The following is a 22,871-nucleotide window of genomic DNA, read 5'->3' on the forward strand; positions in this document are numbered from 1 at the left end:
GTTGCATAATCTGCATGATGTGGTCGTGTTGGGGTTGCCATGGCTACAAGTCCATAATCCAGTATTAGATTGGAAATCCATGTCTGTGTCCAGCTGGGGTTGTCAGGGGGTACATGGTGGTGTCCCATTTCTGTCTATTTCGTCATCCACCCCTTCTGAGGTTCCAGAGTTCTTGTTTGATTACTGGGATGTATTTGATGAGCCCAAGTCCGATACCCTACCTCCGCATAGGGATTGTGATTGTGCTATCGATTTGATTCCTGGTAGTAAATTTCCAAAAGGTCGACTGTTTAATTTATCTGTGCCTGAGCACGCCGCTATGCGGAGTTACATGAAGGAGTCCTTGGAGAAGGGGCATATTCGCCCGTCATCGTCACCATTGGGAGCGGGGTTCTTTTTTGTGGCCAAGAAGGATGGTTCGCTGAGACCTTGTATAGATTACCGCCTTCTAAATAAGATCACGGTTAAATTTCAGTACCCCTTGCCGCTGTTATCTGATTTGTTTGCTCGGATTAAGGGGGCTAGTTGGTTCACCAAGATAGATCTTCGTGGTGCGTATAATCTTGTGCGTATTAAGCGAGGCGATGAATGGAAAACTGCATTTAATACGCCCGAGGGCCATTTTGAGTACCTTGTAATGCCATTCGGACTTGCCAATGCTCCATCAGTGTTTCAGTCCTTTATGCATGACATCTTCCGAGAGTGCCTGGATAAATTCCTGATTGTTTACTTGGATGATATTTTGGTCTTCTCGGATGATTGGGAGTCTCATGTGAAGCAGGTCAGAACGGTGTTTCAGGTCCTGCGTGCTAATTCTTTGTTTGTGAAGGGATCAAAGTGTCTCTTTGGTGTTCAGAAGGTTTCATTTTTGGGGTTTATTTTTTCCCCTTCTACTATCGAGATGGACCCTGTTAAGGTCCAGGCCATCCATGATTGGACTCAGCCGACATCTCTGAAAAGTCTGCAAAAGTTCCTGGGCTTTGCTAATTTTTATCGTCGCTTCATCTGCAATTTTTCTAGTATTGCTAAACCATTGACGATTTGACCAAGAAGGATGCTGATGTGGTCAATTGGTCTTCTGCTGCTGTGGAAGCTTTTTAAGAGTTGAAGCGTCGTTTTTCTTCTGCCCCTGTGTTGTGTCAACCAGATGTTTCGCTTCCATTCCAGGTCGAGGTTGATGCTTCTGAGATTGGAGCGGGGGCTGTTTTGTCGCAGAGAAGTTCTGATTGCTCGGTGATGAAACCATGCGCCTTCTTTTCCAGGAAGTTTTCGCCTGCTGAGCGAAACTATGATGTTGGCAATCGAGAGTTGCTGGCCATGAAGTGGGCATTCGAGGAGTGGCGTCATTGGCTTGAAGGAGCTAAGCATCGCGTGGTGGTCCTGACTGATCATAAGAACTTGACTTATCTCGAGTCTGCCAAGCGGTTGAATCCTAGACAGGCTCGTTGGTCGCTGTTTTTTGCCCATTTTGACTTTGTGGTTTTGGACCTTCCGGGCTCTAAAAATGTGAAGGCGGATGCCCTGTCTAGGAGTTTTGTGCCCGACTCTCCGGGTTTATCTGAGCCGGCGGGTATTCTCAAAGAGGGAGTAATTGTGTCTGCCATCTCCCCTGATTTGCGGCAAGTGCTGCAAAAATTTCAGGCTAATAAACCTGATCGTTGCCCAGCGGAGAAACTGTTTGTCCCTGATAGGTGGACGAATAAAGTTATCTCTGAGGTTCATTGTTCGGTGTTGGCTGGTCATCCTGGAATCTTTGGTACCAGAGAGTTAGTGGCTAGATCCTTTTGGTGGCCATCTCTGTCACGGGATGTGCGTTCTTTTGTGCAGTCCTGTGGGATTTGTGCTCGGGCTAAGCCCTGCTGTTCTCGTGCCAGTGGGTTGCTTTTGCCCTTGCCGGTCCCGAAGAGGCCTTGGACACATATCTCTATGGATTTTATTTCAGATCTTCCCGTCTCTCAAAAAATGTCAGTCATTTGTGTGGTTTGTGATCGCTTCTCTAAGATAGTCCATTTGGTACCCTTGTCTAAATTACCTTCCTCCTCTGATTTGGTGCCATTGTTCTTCCAGCATGTGGTTCCTTTACATGGCATTCCAGAGAATATCATTTCTGACAGAGGTTCCCAGTTTGTTTCGAGGTTTTGGCGAGCCTTTTGTGCTAGGATGGGCATTGACTTGTCTTTTTCCTCGGCTTTCCATCCTCAGACTAATGGCCAGACCGAACGAACCAATCAGACCTTGGAAACTTATCTGAGATGCTTTTTTTCTGCTGATCAGGATGACTGGGTGTCCTTTTTGCCTTTGGCTGAGTTCGCCCTTAATAATCGGGCCAGCTCGGCTACCTTGGTTTCGCCGTTTTTCTGCAACTCTGGGTTCCATCCTCGTTTCTCTTCAGGGCAGGTTGAGTCTTCGGACTGTCCTGGTGTGGATACTGTGGTGGACAGGTTGCAGCAGATTTGGACTCATGTAGTGGACAATTTGACCTTGTCCCAGGAGAAGGCTCAACGTTTCGCTAATCGCAGACGCTGTGTGGGTCCCCGACTTCGTGTTGGGGATTTGGTTTGGTTGTCTTCTCGTCATATTCCTATGAACGTTTTCTCTCCTAAGTTTAAACCTTGTTTCATTGGTCCGTATAGGATTTCTGAGGTTCTTAATCCTGTGTCTTTTCGTTTGACCCTTCCAGATTCTTTTTCCATCCATAACGTATTCCATAGGTCATTGTTGCGGAGATACCTGGCACCTATGGTTCCATCTGTTGATCCTCCTGCCCCGGTTTTGGTGGAGGGGGAGTTGGAGTATATTGTGGAGAAGATTTTGGATTCTCGTGTTTCAAGACGGAAACTCCAGTATCTGGTTAAGTGGAAGGGTTATGCTCAGGAAGATAATTCCTGGGTCTTTGCCTCTGATGTCCATGCTCCCGATCTTGTTCGTGCCTTTCATATGGCTCATCCTGGTCATCCTGGGGGCTCTGGTGAGGGTTCGGTGACCCCTCCTCAAGGGGGGGGTACTGTTGTGAATTCTGTGGCAGAGCTCCCTCCTGTGGTAACAAGTGGTACTTCGGCTGATTCTCTCTATGAGCTTCCGTTGGTGGAGGAGAGTGGTACTGCGGCTTCTGAGTTTCCTTCCTCAGGTGATGTGGTGAAGTTGTTAGGTGCTGCTCTATTTAACTCCACCTAGTGCTTTGATCCTGGCCTCCAGTCAATGTTCTAGTATTGGACTTGCTTCCTCCTGGATCGTTCCTGTGGCCTGCTGCTCTGCATAGCTAAGTTTCTCTTGTGTTATTTTTTTGTTTGCTGTTTTTTTCTGTCCAGCTTGCTTATTTGGTTTTTCTTGCTTGCTGGAAGCTCTGGGACGCAGAGGGTGTACCTCCGTGCCATTAGTCGGTACGGAGGGTCTTTTTGCCCCCTTTGCGTGGTTGTTTGTAGGGTTTTGTGTTGACCGCAAAGTTACCTTTCCTATCCTCGCTCTGTTCAGAAAGTCGGGTCTCACTTTGCTAAATCTATTTCATCTCTACGTTTGTCTTTTCATCTTAACTCACAGTCATTATATGTGGGGCGCTGCCTTTTCCTTTGGGGTATTTCTCTGAGGCAAGGTAGGCTTATTTTCTATCTTCAGGCTAGCTAGTTTCTCAGGCTGTGCCGAGTTGCATAGGGAGCGTTAGGCGCAATCCACGGCTGCCTCTAGTGTGGTTGGAGAGGATTAGGGATTTCGGTCAGCAGAGTTCCCACGTCTCAGAGCTCGTTCTATGTTTTGGGGTTATTGTCAGATCACTGTATGTGCTCTGACTTCTATGTCCATTGTGGTACTGAATTACCTAATCATAACATGATCTGTAAAAAATGCTCAAAGACCTTTAGCAGAGGGAAGATTCTTAACAATTTAAATACAACGTGCATGCGTAGACATTTAAACAGCATGCACTTGCAAGCCTGGACTAACTACCTAACGTCCCGTACCGTTGGTGCACCAGGTCTGAATGAAGGTAGTCAGCACTGCAACATTGCTTCCCTCACTGTAAGCCCACTGGTTAGGACACCAGCAGCAAATGTCGAGGGATCGTCGCTAGGTCAAAGCAGTCAGGGAGTCAGAAGGTTATTGGTAGGAAGCACTGTATGTAGGCCAACATCACCAACTCACTCTCAATCTGCCATGTCCACAACCACCACCACCGCTAGTTCCACCATTGGCAGCTCTCCAGTCCAGCTCACCCTAGAAGAGACTCTTGTTAGGAAACAAAAGTACTCATCCTGTCATCCGCGTACAAAGGGTTTGAATGCCCACATTGCCAGACTTATCTCGTTAGAGATGATGCCCTACCGGTTGGTTGAAAGCGAAGCTTTCAAAGCCCTGATGGCCTACGCAGTACCATGCTATGACCTACCCAGTCGCCACTTCTTTGCGAGAAAAGCCATCCCAGCCCTCCACCAGCATGTCAAAGACCGCATTGTCCATGCACTGAGGCAGTCTGTCAGTGGGAAGGTGCACCTCACAACAGATGCATGGACCAGTAGGCATGGCCAGGGACGTTACGTGTCCATCATGGCGCAGTGGGTTAATGTCGTGGATGCAGGGTCCACAGGGGACAGCAATAGTGGGACAGTTCTGCTTAGCCCACGATCTAGGAAACAGTTGGCTGTAGACGTTCGCCACCTCACCTCCTCCTCCTCCAGAAGCGAAAGCTCATCCACAGAGCGCTGTCGCACGACCACTCCATCCACAGCTGCCAGTGTTGCACACGAGGTGTCCCATTACGGAACAGCTAGTGAAAAGCGTCAGCAGGCCGTGTTTGAAATGAAGTGTTTGAGCGACAACAGACACACCGCGGAAGTTCTGGCCGAGTTCTTGCAGCAAGAAACTCAGTCATGGCTGGGCAGTGTACATCTTGAGGCAGGCAAGGTAGTCAGTGATAATGGATGGAATTTTATGGCTGCCATAGCCCTTTCACAACTCAAACACATACCTTGCCTGGCTCACACTTTGAACCTGGTGGTGCAGTGCTTTCTTAAAAATTATCCAGAGTTACCAGCCCTGCTCCTGAAGGTGCAAAGACTTTGCTCGCACATCTGCCGGTCGCCCGTACACTCCAGCCGTATGCTGAACCATCAGCGATCGCTCAATCTTCCACAGCACCACCTAATTATCGACGTTGCAGCAAGGTGGAACTCCACATTGCACATGGTTCAGAGGCTGTGTGAACAGAGGCGTGCTGTCATGTATTTGTGGGAGGATACGCATACATGGGCAGGCAGTTGGATTGCAGACATGGAGTTGTCTGGTGTGCAGTGGTCCAAGGTACAAGACCTCTGTCAAGTCCTTCAGTGTTTCGAGGAATGCACACGGCTGGCAAGTGCAGACGACGCCATCATAAGCATGAGCATCCCACTTATGCGTCTGCTAATGTAAAGTTTGACGCACATCAAGGAGCTGGCGTCTGCAGCCGAGGAGGAGGGAATCCTTGATGACAGTCAGCCATTGTCTGGTCAGGGAACTGTCCAGGACAAGGTGGCGGTCGAAGAGAAGGAGGAGGAGGATGATGGGGATGACTATGTATGGGAGGAGGATGCTTCTCAGGGGCCACTTGACACTGGTGGCGTTGCAAGGTTAGGTACAGGTTTCTTGCGGGACACTTGTGATGTGGATTTCCAAGAAAGTGCTCCCAGCAGGACCAGTGGATTGACACCAGGAACATTGGCCCACATGGCTGAGTATTCCTTGCGTATTCTAAAAAGGGACCCCCGCATTGTCAAAATGATGACCAATGACGATTACTGGTTGGCCTGCCTCCTGGATCCATGCTATTAAGGGAAAATGCAAAACATCATGCCACATGAGAACCTTGAGCCAATATTGGCTACCAAACAAGCAACTCTTGTAGACCGTTTGGTTCAGGCATTCCCAGCACACAGAGGTTGTGATGGTCCTCACACTTGCCGTAGGGGGCAACATGGCAGAGGTGCTAGAGGTGCAGAAATCCGAAGTGGCATTGGACAGAGGGGTTTTCTGACAAGGTTGTGGAGTGATTTTTCAATGACCGCTGACACAACAGGGACTGCTGCATCTATTCAAAGTGACAGGAGACAGCATTTGTCCACTATGGTTACAAACTATTTTTCTGCCCTTATCGATGTTCTCCCTCACAGGTCATTCCCCTTTGATTACTGGGCTTCTAAACTAGATATCTGGCCCAAATTGGCAGAATATGCATTACAGGAGCTCGCTTGCCCTGCTGCCAGTGTGCTTTCAGAAAGAGTCTTCAGTGCTGCTGGTTCAATACTGACCGAAAAAAGGACATAGTAACATAGTAACATAGTAACATAGTTAGTAAGGCCGAAAAAAGACATTTGTCCATCCAGTTCAGCCTATATTCCATCATAATAAATACCCAGATCTACGTCCTTCTACAGAACCTAATAATTGTATGATACAATATTGTTCTGCTCCAGGAAGACATCCAGGCCTCTCTTGAACCCCTCGACTGAGTTCGCCATCACCACCTCCTCAGGCAAGCAATTCCAGATTCTCACTGCCCTAACAGTAAAGAATCCTCTTCTATGTTGGTGGAAAAACCTTCTCTCCTCCAGACGCAAAGAATGCCCCCTTGTGCCCGTCACCTTCCTTGGTATAAACAGATCCTCAGCGAGATATTTGTATTGTCCCCTTATATACTTATACATGGTTATTAGATCGCCCCTCAGTCATCTTTTTTCTAGACTAAATAATCCTAATTTCGCTAATCTATCTGGGTATTGTAGTTCTCCCATCCCCTTTATTAATTTTGTTGCCCTCCTTTGTACTCTCTCTAGTTCCATTATATCCTTCCTGAGCACCGGTGCCCAAAACTGGACACAGTACTCCATGTGCGGTCTAACTAGGGATTTGTACAGAGGCAGTATAATGCTCTCATCATGTGTATCCAGACCTCTTTTAATGCACCCCATGATCCTGTTTGCCTTGGCAGCTGCTGCCTGGCACTGGCTGCTTCAGGTAAGTTTATCATTAACTAGGATTCCCAAGTCCTTCTCCCTGTCAGATTTACCCAGTGGTTTCCCGTTCAGTGTGTAATGGTGATATTGATTCCCTCTTCCCATGTGTATAACCTTACATTTATCATTGTTAAACCTCATCTGCCACCTTTCAGCCCAAGTTTCCAACTTATCCAGATCCATCTGTAGCAGAATACTATCTTCTCTTGTATTAACTGCTTTACATAGTTTTGTATCATCTGCAAATATCGATATTTTACTGTGTAAACCTTCTACCAGATCATTAATGAATATGTTGAAGAGAACAGGTCCCAATACTGACCCCTGCGGTACCCCACTGGTCACAGCGACCCAGTTAGAGACTATACCATTTATAACCACCCTCTGCTTTCTATCACTAAGCCAGTTACTAACCCATTTACACACATTTTCCCCCAGACCAAGCATTCTCATTTTGTGTACCAACCTCTTGTGCGGCACGGTATCAAACGCTTTGGAAAAATCGAGATATACCACGTCCAATGACTCACCGTGGTCAAGCCTATAGCTTACCTCTTCATAAAAACTGATTAGATTGGTTTGACAGGAGCGATTTCTCATAAACCCATGCTGATATGGAGTTAAACAGTTATTCTCATTGAGATAATCCAGAATAACATCCCTCAGAAACCCTTCAAATATTTTACCAACAATAGAGGTTAGACTTACTGGCCTATAATTTCCAGGTTCACTTTTCGAGCCCTTTTTGAATATTGGCACCACATTTGCTATGCGCCAGTCCTGCGGAACAGACCCTGTCGCTATAGAGTCCCTAAAAATAAGAAATAATGGTTTATCTATTACATTACTTAGTTCTCTTAGTACTCGTGGGTGTATGCCATCCGGACCCGGAGATTTATCTATTTTAATCTTATTTAGCCGGTTTCGCACCTCTTCTTGGGTTAGATTGGTGACCCTTAATATAGGGTTTTCATTGTTTCTTGGGATTTCACCTAGCATTTCATTTTCCACCGTGAATACCGTGGAGAAGAAGGTGTTTAATATGTTAGCTTTTTCCTCGTCATCTACAACCATTCTTTCCTCACTATTTTTTAAGGGGCCTACATTTTCAGTTTTTATTCTTTTACTATTGATATAGTTGAAGAACAGTTTGGGATTAGTTTTACTCTCCTTAGCAATGTGCTTCTCTGTTTCCTTTTTGGCAGCTTTAATTAGTTTTTTAGATAAAGTATTTTTCTCCCTATAGTTTTTTAGAGCTTCAATGGTGCCATCCTGCTTTAGTAGTGCAAATGCTTTCTTTTTACTGTTAATTGCCTGTCTTACTTCTTTGTTTAGCCACATTGGGTTTTTCCTATTTCTAGTCCTTTTATTCCCACAAGGTATAAACCGCTTACACTGCCTATTTAGGATGTTCTTAAACATTTCCCATTTATTATCTGTATTCTCATTTCTGAGGATATTGTCCCAGTCTACCAGATTAAGGGCATCTCTAAGCTGTTCAAACTTTGCCTTCCTAAAGTTCAATGTTTTTGTGACTCCCTGACAAGTCCCCCTAGTGAAAGACAGGTGAAACTGCACAATATTGTGGTCGCTATTTCCTAAATGCCCAACCACCTGCAGATTTGTTATTCTGTCAGGTCTATTAGATAGTATTAGGTCTAAAAGTGCTGCTCCTCTGGTTGGATTCTGCACCAATTGTGAAAGATAATTTTTCTTGGTTATTAGCAGAAACCTGTTGCCTTTATGCGTTTCACAGGTTTCTGTTTCCCAGTTAATATCCGGGTAGTTAAAGTCCCCCATAACCAGGACCTCATTATGGGTTGCAGCTTCATCTATCTGCTTTAGAAGTAGACTTTCCATGCTTTCTGTTATATTTGGGGGTTTGTAACAGACCCCAATGAGAATTTTGTTACCATTTTTCCCTCCATGAATTTCAACCCATATGGACTCGACATCCTCATTCCCTTCGCTAATATCCTCCCTTAAAGTGGACTTTAGACAAGACTTTACATAGAGACAAACCCCTCCTCCTCTCCGATTTTTATGATCCTTTCTAAACAGACTGTAACCCTGTAAGTTAACTGCCCAGTCATAGCTTTCATCTAACCATGTCTCGGTTATTCCCACTATGTCAAAGTTACCTGTAGATATTTCTGCTTCTAGTTCTTCCATCTTGTTTGTCAGGCTTCTGGCGTTTGCGAGCATGCAGTTTAGAGGATTTTGTTTTGTTCCAATCTCCTCACTGTGGATTGTTTTAGAAATGTTCTTACCTCCCTTCTGAGTATGTTTTCCTGGGTCGTCTTTGTTCGAGTCTAATGTTTTTCTTCCCGTCCCCTCTTCTTCTAGTTTAACGCCCTCCTGATGAGTGTAGCGAGTCTTCTGGCGAATGTGTGTTTCCCAGGTTTGTTGAGGTGTAGTCCGTCTCTGGCGAGGAGTCCATCATACCAGTAATTCACACCGTGGTCCAGGAATCCAAATCCTTGTTGTCTGCACCATCGTCTTAGCCAGTTGTTTGCATCAAGGATCCTGTTCCATCTCCTGGTGCCATGCCCGTCTACTGGAAGGATAGAAGAAAAAACTACCTGTGCATCCAGTTCCTTTACTTTCTTCCCCAACTCTTCAAAGTCCTTGCAGATTGTCGGTAGGTCCTTCCTTGCCGTGTCATTGGTGCCAACATGTATCAGAAGAAATGGGTGGACGTCCTTGGAGCTGAAGAGCTTTGGTATCCTATCGGTCACATCCTTGATCATCGCACCTGGAAGGCAGCATACTTCTCTTGCAGTTATGTCCGGTCTGCAGATGGCTGCTTCGGTGCCTCTCAGTAGTGAGTCTCCCACCACCACCACTCTTCGTTGCTTCTTGGCTGTACTTTTTGCTGTCACTTGTTGCTGTGTGCCCTTTTCTTTTTTGCTTGCTGGTATTGCTTCATTCTTAGGTGTGCCATCTTCATCCTCTACAAAGATTTGATATCGGTTCTTCAGTTGTGTGGTTGGTGATTTCTCCATGGTCTTCTTGCTTCTTTTGGTCACATGCTTCCACTCATCTGCTTTTGGAGGTTCTCTGACACTTTTTGCACCTTCTGTGACCAGTAGAGATGCTTCTGTTCTGTCTAGAAAGTCTTCATTCTCTTTGATGAGTTTCAAAGTTGCTATTCTTTCTTCCAGACCCCGCACCTTTTCTTCTAAAAGGGCCACTAGTCTACACTTCTGACAGGTGAAATTGGATTCTTCTTCTGGTCGATCTGTGAACATGTAGCACATGCTGCAGCTCACCATGTAGGTTGTCACATCTGCCATGTTGCTCCTAGATCCTGCTGACTTGCTGTGTGTTTTCCTTCTTGTGTAATCTACTCAGCCAAGCTCTCTTGCAATAATGTCCTACAGGCAAAAATTTGCGCGCCGTAAGGCGCGCGGTTTGGTGATGCTTTCGAAGCAGCTGGTCCCGGCTGTACCCAACGATCTTCTAGCTTAGGGAGACTTCGCTTCTCCCAGAAGGCACCTGGAATATGCAAATTAGCCTCCTGAAGCTTGAATCCCTGGTTTGGTGATGCTTTCGAAGCAGCTGGTCCCGGCTGTACCCAACAATCTTCTAGCTTAGGGAGACTTCGCTTCTCCCAGAAGGCACCTGGAATATGCAAATTAGCCTCCTGAAGCTTGAATCCCTGGTTCACACGTCTGGCTACCCAAAATGTAGATGATCTAACCTTCATTAAAATGAACCAATCATGGATTGCCAATTCTTTTGCCCCACCTTTCCCTGCTGACACGTAGCTTGGGTGATAAATGACTCGCTTTTGCCCTCCTCTTACTGACTTTGCCAATTCCTCCATTTGCAGCTGCTGAATGTCCACCATAGGCCATTTTTATACCTCCCTAAATGGGCTAACTCCCCCCACAGGACCGTAGTCACCACTTGGCGCAAGCACCAGTGCAAGTGCCGTTTGCCTGGACAGGTGGGTGCGCCCACTCTACCTCTACTAAACAAAGCTGAGTTTCAATCTACAGGCTTTCGGCCTCTATCAACAATATGAAACTGCATTTGGCCTGGTTCTTGGTTTGGGCCTAGTGACGTCTGCTGCTGCCTCTTGGTTTCCTCAAAGAAACAAAGCTGAGTTTCAATCTACAGGCTTTCGGCCTCTATCAACAATATGAAACTGCATTTGGCCTGGTTCTTGGTTTGGGCCTAGTGACGTCTGCTGCTGCCTCTTGGTTTCCTCAAAGAAACAAAGCTGAGTTTCAATCTACAGGCTTTCGGCCTCTATCAACAATATGAAACTGCATTTGGCCTGGTTCTTGGTTTGGGCCTAGTGACGTCTGCTGCTGCCTCTTGGTTTCCTCAAAGAAACAAAGCTGAGTTTCAATCTACAGGCTTTCGGCCTGTATTTAGAATTTGAAACTGTATTTGCCCTACTAGTTTGGTTGGGCCCTACTAACAGTGTCTGCTGCTGCTTGTTGTTGTCCTCCACTGAACAAAGCAATGCTGCCTGTTTACTCCTGTTACCAATTTTTTTCTGTTTTTAGCCTCCTTTTTTATTTTGGGCCTACAGTATATCTGTGTTTCCTCCTCATCCTGCCTATTACCCAACCACTGCTTGATGGGTCTGCTGGTACATTGACCCAGACCACTACATTCCCCTTGTACTCTACACAGCCAGAATCTGACCCTGCTGAAAGTCAGGTCCCCCTTCCCGCATACCATACCACCTTACACGGGGACAAAGAGGAAGGTGCATATGAAAGTGCATGTTCCTTCATCAGGTGGGGGGGCATACTCGTTGGCGACGTCACTGTCACAGGGTCCGTCATAGTACGCAAAAGTGTCACTGCCAGTGGGAGGCGCCCCCGCCGTCAAACACAACGCCGTACTTTGAGGGGCCCTGTGTCAGTGCCAATGCGAACGAGTGGGCCCCCCCTGCTTGCTCAGGATCACAGCACTTGCAAAGTTGAAATACTTACCTCTCCCTGCTCCACTGCCGTGACAGATTCCACATTTCCTGGGCCCAAGAAAAAATTGAGCCAGCCCTCCCCCCCCCCACAACTTTTACCAAAATGACCCCCAGTTTTCAATACCTAACTATTATTATAAGGTTAATTAAGATTGACAAGCTTAAAGGGAACCTGTCACTAGAATTTGGCGGGACCAGTTTTGGGTCATATGGGCGGAGTTTTCAGGTGTTTGATTCACCCTTTCCTTACCCGCTGGCTGCATGCTGGCCGAAATTTTGGATTGAAGTTCATTCTCTGTCCTCCATAGTACACGCCTGCGCAAAGCAAGATTACCTTGCACAGGCGTGTACTACGGAGGACAGAGAATGAACTTCAATCCAATATTGCGGCCAGCATGCAGCCAGCGGGTAAGGAAAGGGTGAATCAAACACCTGAAAACTCCACCCATATGACCCAAAACTGGTCCCGCCAAATTCAGGTGACAGGTTCCCTTTAAGTAACAAGAATTGATGTTTTTGACATTAAAATGGGCTCTGTAGGTGTTTTTCTGTCCTCCACTCACTGCTGACTTTTATTCCCCATTGACTTGCATTGGGTTTCGTGTTTCAGTCAGCCCCCCGACTTTTCGCAATGATCGGCCGATTTCACCCCACCCGACTTTTGACAAAGTCGGGTTTCGCGAAACCCAACTCGATCCTGAAAAAGTAAAAGTCGCTCAACCCTATCTGTGACTGCTCGTAGATTTCGTTTTCCTTGCTGCAGCTGCATGATTTACGGCTGCTAGACAGCTTGAAAACATGTGGAGATTCCCTAGCAACCAGGCAACTTCCACATGTACTCAGGCTGGCTAGCACCCTTAAATCATGCAGCTGCATCAACAAAAACTAAATCTCCGAGCACTTCCAAATACTCGGAGACCACCAGAACGTGCTCAGTAAAATCCGAGCAACGAGTATACTCGCTCATCACTGGTAATGGTCTAATTTAAAAGATGTGAAAAAAATCAATAGTTAGTGACATTGAAATGTAGCAACCATTGATCAAGCAAGCAGCAGCTGCTAGCTCTCCTTTCACGCGCAGGCGTGTACTTCGGAGGACACAGCATGAACTTCAACCCAATATTGCGGCCAGCATGCAGCCAGCGGGTAAGGAAAGGGTGAATCAAACACCCGAAAACCCCGCCCATATGGCCGCAAACCTGTCCCGCCAAATTCAGGTGACAGGTTCCCTTTAAGGTCCCTGAATCTACTCTCAAACTCACCCTCCGGCGTCTTAAAATTTTTTTGTAGATAGCAGAACCTGGCACTCAACTTATTGCTTTGTGAGAGGTTTTATTTTGTAGTACCAACAAAACGTTTCGGTCCCTTAAATTCGGGACCTTCATCAGCTACTACAGTGTAAGAAAACAAATACATACATTTACATTGTGAGCATAAAAAAATGAAATAAAACTAAAAATAAAAAACAAAATGAAGACAAAGTATATACAATGCAATGTGGAACAAAGTCCATCCGAGGTATGACGACCATATGGAAACATTTTTTTAGAAAAGGGTATAAAAATGCAGGAAAGACCACAATAGTATAAAGGCACGTGCGACTGAGGACAGAAAAGAAGGAAGAGGACATACTGTACTTGTGGGCATATTGGATAGAGCCCAAAGGGGATTAGGCTGTGTCTGCGTGCAGGGCTAGGGACGTAAAAAAATGGTCATGAGCCCGTGTAACTAAAGGGTATGTGGCAGGTGATGTGATTAGCATAGGGGATACATACCAGTAACCTGGGTTTTAAAGCCCTAAAAGTCAATGCGCTGTAAAAACAAGGCGGTGAAGACATAATCAATAGCCAAACAGGATATGCGGCTGGCAGTAAGCCGTGATAAGAGTTGGCTGCCGCATTGGTAAGTAATAGGTTAAATACCTTGTAGCTGCGTGCTTAGAGTGCGCTCCTGGCCCAGACGCGAAATCCACCGCTCGTCTGTAGGGGCAGAGAGCCGCACGCCTGAAATAGACCGGGGACGGTACCCTCGAGTGACGTGTCCGGTGAAACCGGAAGTGGAAGCTGTATGGCCGTGCGTGTCGTCTGTTGCTGGAGTGTACATAGTATACGGCTTGTCAGGGATTGCAGACACAGCAGTGACATGCTAGTGGGAGGGGGAGGCACTAAGGTGTTGGTGGAATGTGGAAGAAGAATGTATGAATGGTGAGCACAGGAAAGAAATATATCTTGGTACAGTGTTAGCCAGTAGATAGAAAAATATTTAGAATTGAGAGTCCTCAGTGGTTGATACCTTTTAATGGCCAACTGAAAAGATGGTAACAAATTGCAAGCTTTCGAGACTACATACGCCTCTTCATCAGGCAAAGACTAAAATAAATTCTGAAGAATCACATATTTATGCACAACATAGTATAGAAAAAGAAAAAAAGGGAAAAAAACCATGGATAAGCCAGGTGACATGAAGCAGAATTACCATGGGTGATAAACAGTTACGTCCATAAATATTGGGCCAATTCTTAGAAAAGGATTGTTTTATTGTCCTGTGATTAGGGTCTCTGTTGTGATGACCCCACATGGTCTGTGTGGTCTGGTCTGGTCATGGTCTGAATGGTGAGTGCAACGGAAGAGGGTGAAAGAATCCAGTGATGTGGTTCCAGTGGGAGACGGATGTGCCCATAATCCAGCAGAGTAATTGTTGCATCAATATAAGCGGCTCTGCAGGAGAAAAAGAAGTAAATTAGATGCATGCTGATGTAACAAATATATACGCTGGAGACAATAGATTGAGAGATGGAATATCAGGTATTACAATATCCATAGGAGACAAATAAAGGCAAATAAAATGCAAAATGAGACTGAAATACATTTACAAACGGAGAACGGTATAGATATATCCGAGATGTGAGAGAGGCTGTAATGTGAAAAACAGGGGGGGGGAGGAGAGGAGGGGGCCTCATATAAAGGATGCTAGGTCATAGTCCCTATTTAGACCTTTTGGATGAAGGGTTTCCAACGTGGGAATCCAGAACGCTTCTCGGCGTTTAAGAAGCGTAATCCTGTTACCCCCCCCCCCCCCACTCCGTCATGTTCAATCACCTGAAATTTCAGGTGAGTGATGTTATGTCCCCTGGTGACAAAATGAAATGGGATGGGTAGGAGAAGGTTTTTGCAAACAATCGTGGACTTGTGTTTTGAGATCCGATCGCGTATGGGCTGCGTGGTTTCACCTACATACAACAAGCCACATGGGCATTTAATCAAAAATAAATGACCCAGGAAGTTTCACATGTCAAAAATTCGGGAATTTGGAAACTCTTACCGGAGAGTGGATGGTGGAAGGTCGCACCCTTTTGGACATTATTACATTGGGTACAGTGCAAACAGGGAAATGTCCCTGTTTTAGGGTTCTGGAGAAAACGTTGGCGTGGTGATACTTTTTGGGGGCCTAAATCTGCTCTGACTAGGGAATCTTTTCAGTTGGGGGCCCGTTTGAAACATGGGAAGAACGGTTCTTTGAATTCAGGAATGTCTGGAAGGGCACTGGATAAGAGGTGCCAGTGTCTGCGGATGGAACTGTGCAGAATGCAAGTGAAAGGGTGGAAGGAGTGAACGAACGGAATTCATTTATTGGATTTATTCGGCCTTGGGGGAGGGGGTATTGTGGCCTCCCTCAAGATAGAATGTGGGTAGCCCCTTTGTAGAAATTTATTGGACATTTCGTCCAGGCGTTGAGGACGAAGACTCTCCTCTGTGACAACATTATTGACCCTCTGAAACTGAGACCTAGGGATGGAGCGTTTTGTGGACGGTGGATGCAGAGGTTATCTCCAGTTTACATTTTTTCGGTGGCTGTTTCCTCGGTCTCTGGCAGTTCGTGACTTGGAGGATTATTCAAATGTTTGCTGGAGCAACCTGGAGGTCACTTTTAAATTAAAAGTCTATGAAGACCTCATTCTGGTATCTCCTAGACTTGCATTGAGAATTTGTGATGTGATTTCTGACTTCCAAACAGTCACAAGTTGCAGTCACAAGATCGCGCCATGGAACCAGAGCAAAGCCAAAAAAAGCCAGAGGGTGAATATAAGACATTACATAAGAATTACCACTACAGCGCTGAAAAAAAGAAAACTCTGGAGTGGTGCTTTAAAGTATACAGTGCAGCATGTATTATTTTGTTTTCTTCACACACTAATCATCTTCACTGTTTTCTGTCTCACACACTGTATAAATCGAATTTGTTTTTTAGATTTTCTCTCCCTATATCTATAGTTAAACTGTGAACTGTGACGTCCTCTCACTGTCCAGATTTACCACAAAATGGCTGCTGCATTTTATGCTTTTACTGTTATATAGGCCATGATAATCACTCTTCACTAACTTTTCTATGCCATGTGATGTGAAATCTGCACAGCAGCATCGGGAAGCCTGCCTGCAATCCTTCTGTGGTTGATGTAATTTTCTGTAATGTGTATAATGATAATGTCCATTTTAGGTGATTTAAGCTAAGAGAACGGAAAATTGTTCAGATTCACCTGTTTCTGGAAATTCATGGGATTGATTTAAAAAAAAAAAAAGATTTGCTTGAAATCGATTTTCTGATCTCTATTTATAAAATATGTGAGAATATGACTTTTTACTGCTCAGTATATATAAATCTAAGCTGGTGAAGGAGGTTTTTGTGCAGCTCTATATCACTGTGAGAAGTAATGATAATTCTGCTCGTAGTAATGTTGTGCTCCGTCTTGGTACATTTCACTTATGCGGATAGTAACATCATATGTTCTGTTTCTGAAACTTAAAAATCTATCAACAATCATCCTGTTCCTGCCCAATAGATAGGAAGTCATGGAACTTCTTCTGGTCTACTTGATTACTAGATAGATATCATAATTAGGACAGCTTGAGCCTTCCTTATCTTAACAATTAGGGTATGTGCACACGTCAGGATTTTTAGCGGTTTTTTTGCGGAATTTCGCTATAAAAACGCTCTAAATCCGGTAAAAAAACGCTAACATTATGCATCCTATCTTTTAGAATGCATTCCGCATTTTTTGTGCATATGTTAGCGTTTTTTTCCGCAAAAAAAAAAACGCATTCCGCAAAAAAAACTGACATGCTCATTATTTTTGTGGATTTTTTGCGGATTTCCTAGCAAAAAGGACATTCCGGAAAAAAAAAAAATCCGCAAAAATTCCGCAAAAAACGCGCAAATTCCGCGAGAAATCCGCGTGAAAAAAGAACGCAGATTTCTGGCAGAATTCTCAGGATTTTGTCAGGAATAAATCCTGACGTGTGCACATACTCTTAATTTGCTTTCTCCACAAGAGCTAGTGAAATTTCATGTTCTGACGGAGTGACATAGTTTGTAGTCAGTGTGACAGGATGTAAATGGCTTTTTTTCCTATAAGCAGAGCCTGAAAATTGCATTTTATTGCTCCTCCAGCAACATGAAAATGAAAGTGCAAAGCCCGCTAGGGCCGTGGGGTACTCGGAACCGGGTCGGACAGTTCTTCAGGGAGGTCTTCTTGCAGTCTGTGGCCCTGCGCGCGCAATAAAAATGATGAGGGACAGTTTGTAGGGGATTTAACATGACGCCACCTGTGGTGTTGGGCAGTGAGTGGCCGACTCTGCTTAAGGGAACCGATAGGGCCGATGGTGATGTACAGTACAGACCAAAAGTTTGGACACACATTCTCATTTAAAGATTTTTCTGTATTTTCATTACTATGAAAATTGTACATTCACACTGAAGGCATCAAAACTATGACTTAACACATGTGGAATTATATACTTAACAAAAAAGTGTGAAACAACTGAAATTATGTCTTATATTCTAGGTTCTTCAAAGTAGCCACCTTTTGCTTTGATGACTGCTTTCCACACTCTTGACATTCTCTTGATGAGCTTCAAGTCACCGGGAATGGTTTTCACTTCACAGGTGCACCCTGTCAGGTTTAATAAATGGGATTTCTTGCCTTTATAAATGGGGTTGGGACTATCAGTTGTGTTGTGCAGAAGTCTGGTGGATACACAGCTGATAGTGCTACTGAATAGACTGTTAGAATTTGTATTATGGCAAGAAAAAAGCAGCTAAGTAAAGAAAAACGAGTGGCCATCATTACTTTAAGGCGGGCGTGACACTCAGCGTAGGGAAATACGGTCCATATTTTACAGGCGTAATACGCAGAAATGATCCCAAAGCAGAGTTCAGTATGTCATCTGTAGCCAGGGTGTGTCTGCATATTTTACGCATGTTAACCTCCGTATGTAATCCATATGGCATCCGTACTGTGATTTTTCTCGCAACCTTGCAAAATGGACATATAATGGATTCATGGGCTCAAATATTCGTGAAAACATATATACAGTATATATATATATATATATATATATATATATACAGTTAGGTCCATATATATTTGGACAGAGACAACATTTTTCTAATTTTTGTTATAGACATTACCACAATGAATTTTAAACAAAACAATTCAGATGCAGTTGAAGTTCAGACTTTCAGCTTTCATTTGAGGGTATCCACATTAATATTGGATGAAGGGTTTAGGAGTTGCAGCTCCTTAACATGTGCCACCCTGTTTTTAAAGGGACCAAAAGTAATTGGACAGATTCAATAATTTTAAATAAAATGTTCATTTTTAGTACTTGGTTGAAAACCCTTTGTGGGCAATGACTGCCTGAAGTCTTGAACTCATGGACATCACCAGACGCTGTGTTTCCTCCTTTTTGATGCTCTGCCAGGCCTTTACTGTGGTGGTTTTCAGTTGCTGTATGTTTTGGGCCTCTCTGCCTGAAGTTTAGTCTTTAACAAGTGAAATACATGCTCAATTGGGTTGAGATCAGGTGACTGACTTGGCCATTCAAGAATATTCCACTTCTTTGCTTTAATAAACTCCTGGGTTGCTTTGGCTTTATGTTTTGGGTCATGGTCCATCTGTAGTATGAAACGACGACCAATCAGTTTGGCTGCATTTGGCTGGATCTGAGCACACAGTATGTCTCTGAATACCTCAGAATTCATTCGGCTGCTTCTGTCCTGTGTCACATCATCAATAAACACTAGTGACCCAGTGCCACTGGCAGCCATGCATGCCCAAGCCATCACACTGCCTCCGCCATGTTTTACAGGTGATGTGGTATGCTTTGGATCATGAGCTGTACTTCACCTTCGCCATACTTTTCTCTTTCCATCATTCTGGTAGAGGTTGATCTTGGTTTCATCTGTCCAAAGAATGTTCTTCCAGAACTGTGCTGGCTTTTTTAGATGTTTTTTAGCAAAGTCCAGTCTAGCCTTTTTATTCTTGATGCTTATGAGTGGCTTGCACCGTGCAGTGAACCCTCTGTATTTACTTTCATGCAGTCTTCTCTTTATGGTAGATTTGGATATTGATCCGCCGACCTCCTGGAGAGTGTTGTTCACTTGGTTGGCTGTTGTGAAGGGGTTTCTCTTCACCATGGAGATTATTCTGCGATCATCCACCACTGTTGTCTTCCGTGGGCGCCCAGGTCTTTTTGCATTGATGAGTTCACCAGTGCTTTCTTTCTTTCTCAGGATGTACCAAACTGTAGATTTTGCCACTCCTAATATTGTAGCAATTTCTCGGATGGGTTTTTTCTATTTTCGCAGCTTTAGGATGGCTTGTTTCACCTGCATGGAGAGCTCCTTTGACCACATGTTTACTTCACAGCAAAACCTTCCAAATGCAAGCACCACACCTCAAATCAACTCCAGGCCTTTTATCTGCTTAATTGAGAATGACATAACGAAGGTATTGCCCACACCTGTCCGTGAAATAGCCTTGGAGTCAATTGTCCAATTACTTTTGGTCCCTTTAAAAACAGGGTGGCACATGTTAAGGAGCTGAAACTCCTAAACCCTTCATCCAATTTTAATGTGGATACCCACAAATGAAAGCTAAAAGTCTGAACTTCAACTGTATCTGAATTGTTTTGTTTAAAATTCATTGTGGTAATGTCTATGACCAAAATTAGAAAAATGTTGTCTCTGTCCAAATATATATGGACCTAACTGTATATATATAAATTCAAAGCCATGAGTCTGACCAGACGTGTCTGACCATCTTTGAATTTCCATCTTTTAAATTGCAGTTTTTTAATTACTATGAATTTGACTAGAATTCCATGAAGCATTTACCCATTCATCACTGCTGTACTTTCATCATCCTCATCACCATCTGCATCATCTAATCGAGTTATTTTGTCTACCCACAGGTATGCTGCTGATATACTCAGCTTTTCCTGCAATGTCTGTCTATGTGAAGTGCATGTAATTGCCACCTGGTATGCTGCTCATCTACTCAGCTTCTCCTGCAATGTCTGTCTATGTGAAGTGCATGTAATTGCCACCTGGCATTCTTTGCTTACCCATTATTTTCTATCCATATGTACTTCACTCCTCTTGCGTCTTCCTTGCATGCCTGAGTGACCAATCTACCCCACCCCCTCTTTATGACCTGGCTTAACTGTTAACATGTGCTCTGGACACACACGCCCACATCCCCCCACTCAGCTGTGAGCCCTTAGGTGCACATAAATTCATAGCCATGAGTCTGACCAGACGTGTCTGACCATCTTTGAAATTCCATCTTTTAAATTACAGATTTTTAATTACTATGAATTAGACTAGAATTGGACTGGAAGTGACTGGAAGGTAAAGGAATAGAAAACTACTATAATGTTTCAGTTTCTTTTAACATTCACCCCCATACTACTTTATTTCTTCCTATCTCCTGTAATCCCTCCACCCAGCAAGGAACTAGTAATTTCTTCCTCCATCCTCCCCAGCCACCTCACCTCCTCCACAGAACTATTCCCCCACATACAATTCTTTCTCTCAAGGTCCACACGGCCACATCATGACCTATCCAGCTCACACCTTCTAACGCTCTGCTGCTCCTCATTGCTGGGGACATATCCCCAAATCCTGACCCTCGTCATCACATCCCCACACTCATATCTAATCCCCTGCCATGATCCTCTACACGTCTTTGCAACCACAGTAACCTCATACCCATTCATCCAGCCCCCACTCCCCCGGTCCCCCTACCTAGAGCACTATGGAACGCACGCTCTGTCTGCAATAAACTGTCATTTATCCATGACCTCTTTATCAATAACAAACTCTCCTTCCTCGTCATCACTGAAACCTGGCTCACTTCCTCTGACTCAGCCTCTCCTGCCGCGCTTTCCAATGGTGGATTCCACCTCTCTCACACCCCTCGCCCCAGCAACAAACGTGGTGGAGGGGTTGGCTTGCTCCTGTCCGATACCTGCTCCTTTACCCCAATTCCACTACCACCCTCCGCTACTATTTCCTCGTTTGAGGTGCACTCTGTCCGCATCTACTCCCCCTCCAATCTCCAGCTGGCTGTCATCTACTGCCCCCCCCAGAACTAGCCATCTCCACCTTTCTTGACCACTTCACCACCTGGCTACTTCATTTCCTCTCAGCCGACATCCCCACTATCATCATGGGTGACTTCAATATCCCCATTGACAATTCCACCTCAGGCGCCTCTAAACGTTTATCGCTCACTGTATCCTTTGGTCTCACTCAATGATCATCTGCAACCACCCATAAAGATGGCCACACATTGGACCTCATCTTCACCCACCTCTGTTCCCTTACTAATCTCACTAACTCACCCCTCCCCCTGTCTGACCACAACCTACTGACATTTTCTTCTCTCTCCACTCCTAGTGCGCAACCTCCACTCCACAAACTCACTCACCCTCGCAGAAATCTCAAACACCTCAATTTACAATCACTCTCTGAGTCCCTTCTCCTTCTTACAGACATAGCTTCCTTTCATGACACAGATGCTGCTGCCTCTTTTTATAACACCACAATAACAGCAACACTCAATTTGGCTGCCCCACTCATGCATAGCAAAACTCGTAGAGTCAACAGGCAGTCCTGGCTAACCAGCCTGGCCAAAGAACTGAGATGGGCTTCCAGGATCGCTGAACGGCGATGGAAGAGATCTCGTTCTGCTGAGCACTTCACTGCATACAAGCTGTCCCTCGCCAGCTTCAAGTCCATGCTCACTGCCGCAACACAAACTTACTTCTCATCTCTCATATCCTCCCTGACTCACAACCCTAAACAGCTCTTCAACACCTTCAATTCTCTACTCTGTCCCAAAGCATCTTCTCCCTCTCCTCTCATTTCGGCTGAAGAATTTGCCTCTTTCTTTAAGCAGAAGGTAGATAACATCAGGCAAAGCTTTGGTCCGCAGCCCCCAATGCCCCTCCTCTTGACTTCTAAGCCCTGATCCAAAGCCAGCTTCTCCACCATGACAGATGATCAGCTCTCCATCCTTCTATCAAGATCACATCTCACCACTTGCACTCTTGACCCACAGCCCACGCAATATCTAACACAGCCCACGTAGTATATGGCAATGTGGGCACCATATCACTGTTAAAAAAAGAATTAAAATAAAAAATAGTTATATACTCACCCTCCGGAGCCCCCGGATCCAGCCAAGGCGGTTACCGATGCTCCGGTCCCAAGAGTGCATTGCGGTCTCATGAGATGATGATGTAGCGGTCTCGCGAGACCACTACGTCATCATCTCGCGAGACCGCAATGCATGGACCGGTCATCGTAACGTCGCGAGGAGCGGGAAAGGCCTCGCCTGGATCCGGGGGCCCACGGAAGGTGAGTATAAAATGATTTTTTATTTTTTTATTATTTTTAAAATTAGATCTTTTTACTATTGATGCCGCATAGGCAGAATCAATAGTAAAAAGTAAGTCACACAGGTTTAATAGCAGCGTTAACAGACTGCGTTACACCGCAGCATAACGCAGTCCGTTAATGCTGCCATTAACCCTGTGTGAGCGCTGACTGGGGGGGAGTATGAACTGCGGGCACTGACTGCAGGGAGTAAGGAGCGGCCATTT

The 22,871-nt window shown here is 45.0% G+C and overlaps 1 gene segment (V, D, J or C); it reads right to left on the reverse strand.

Annotated features, from left to right (window-relative positions):
- LOC138657283 (Ig kappa chain V-III region VH-like) overlaps nucleotides 1–14,043 on the reverse strand; it is a 54,837-nt gene extending 40,794 nt beyond the window's left edge. Inside the window, 1 exon segment of the V gene segment in view lies at nucleotides 13,848–14,043. Coding sequence covers nucleotides 13,848–14,028 — 181 coding nt within the window.
- Nucleotides 14,044–22,871: the final 8,828 nt, after the last annotated feature.

Source organism: Ranitomeya imitator, chromosome 1, assembly GCF_032444005.1.
Source record: "Ranitomeya imitator isolate aRanImi1 chromosome 1, aRanImi1.pri, whole genome shotgun sequence".
Taxonomy (NCBI): domain Eukaryota; kingdom Metazoa; phylum Chordata; class Amphibia; order Anura; family Dendrobatidae; genus Ranitomeya; species Ranitomeya imitator.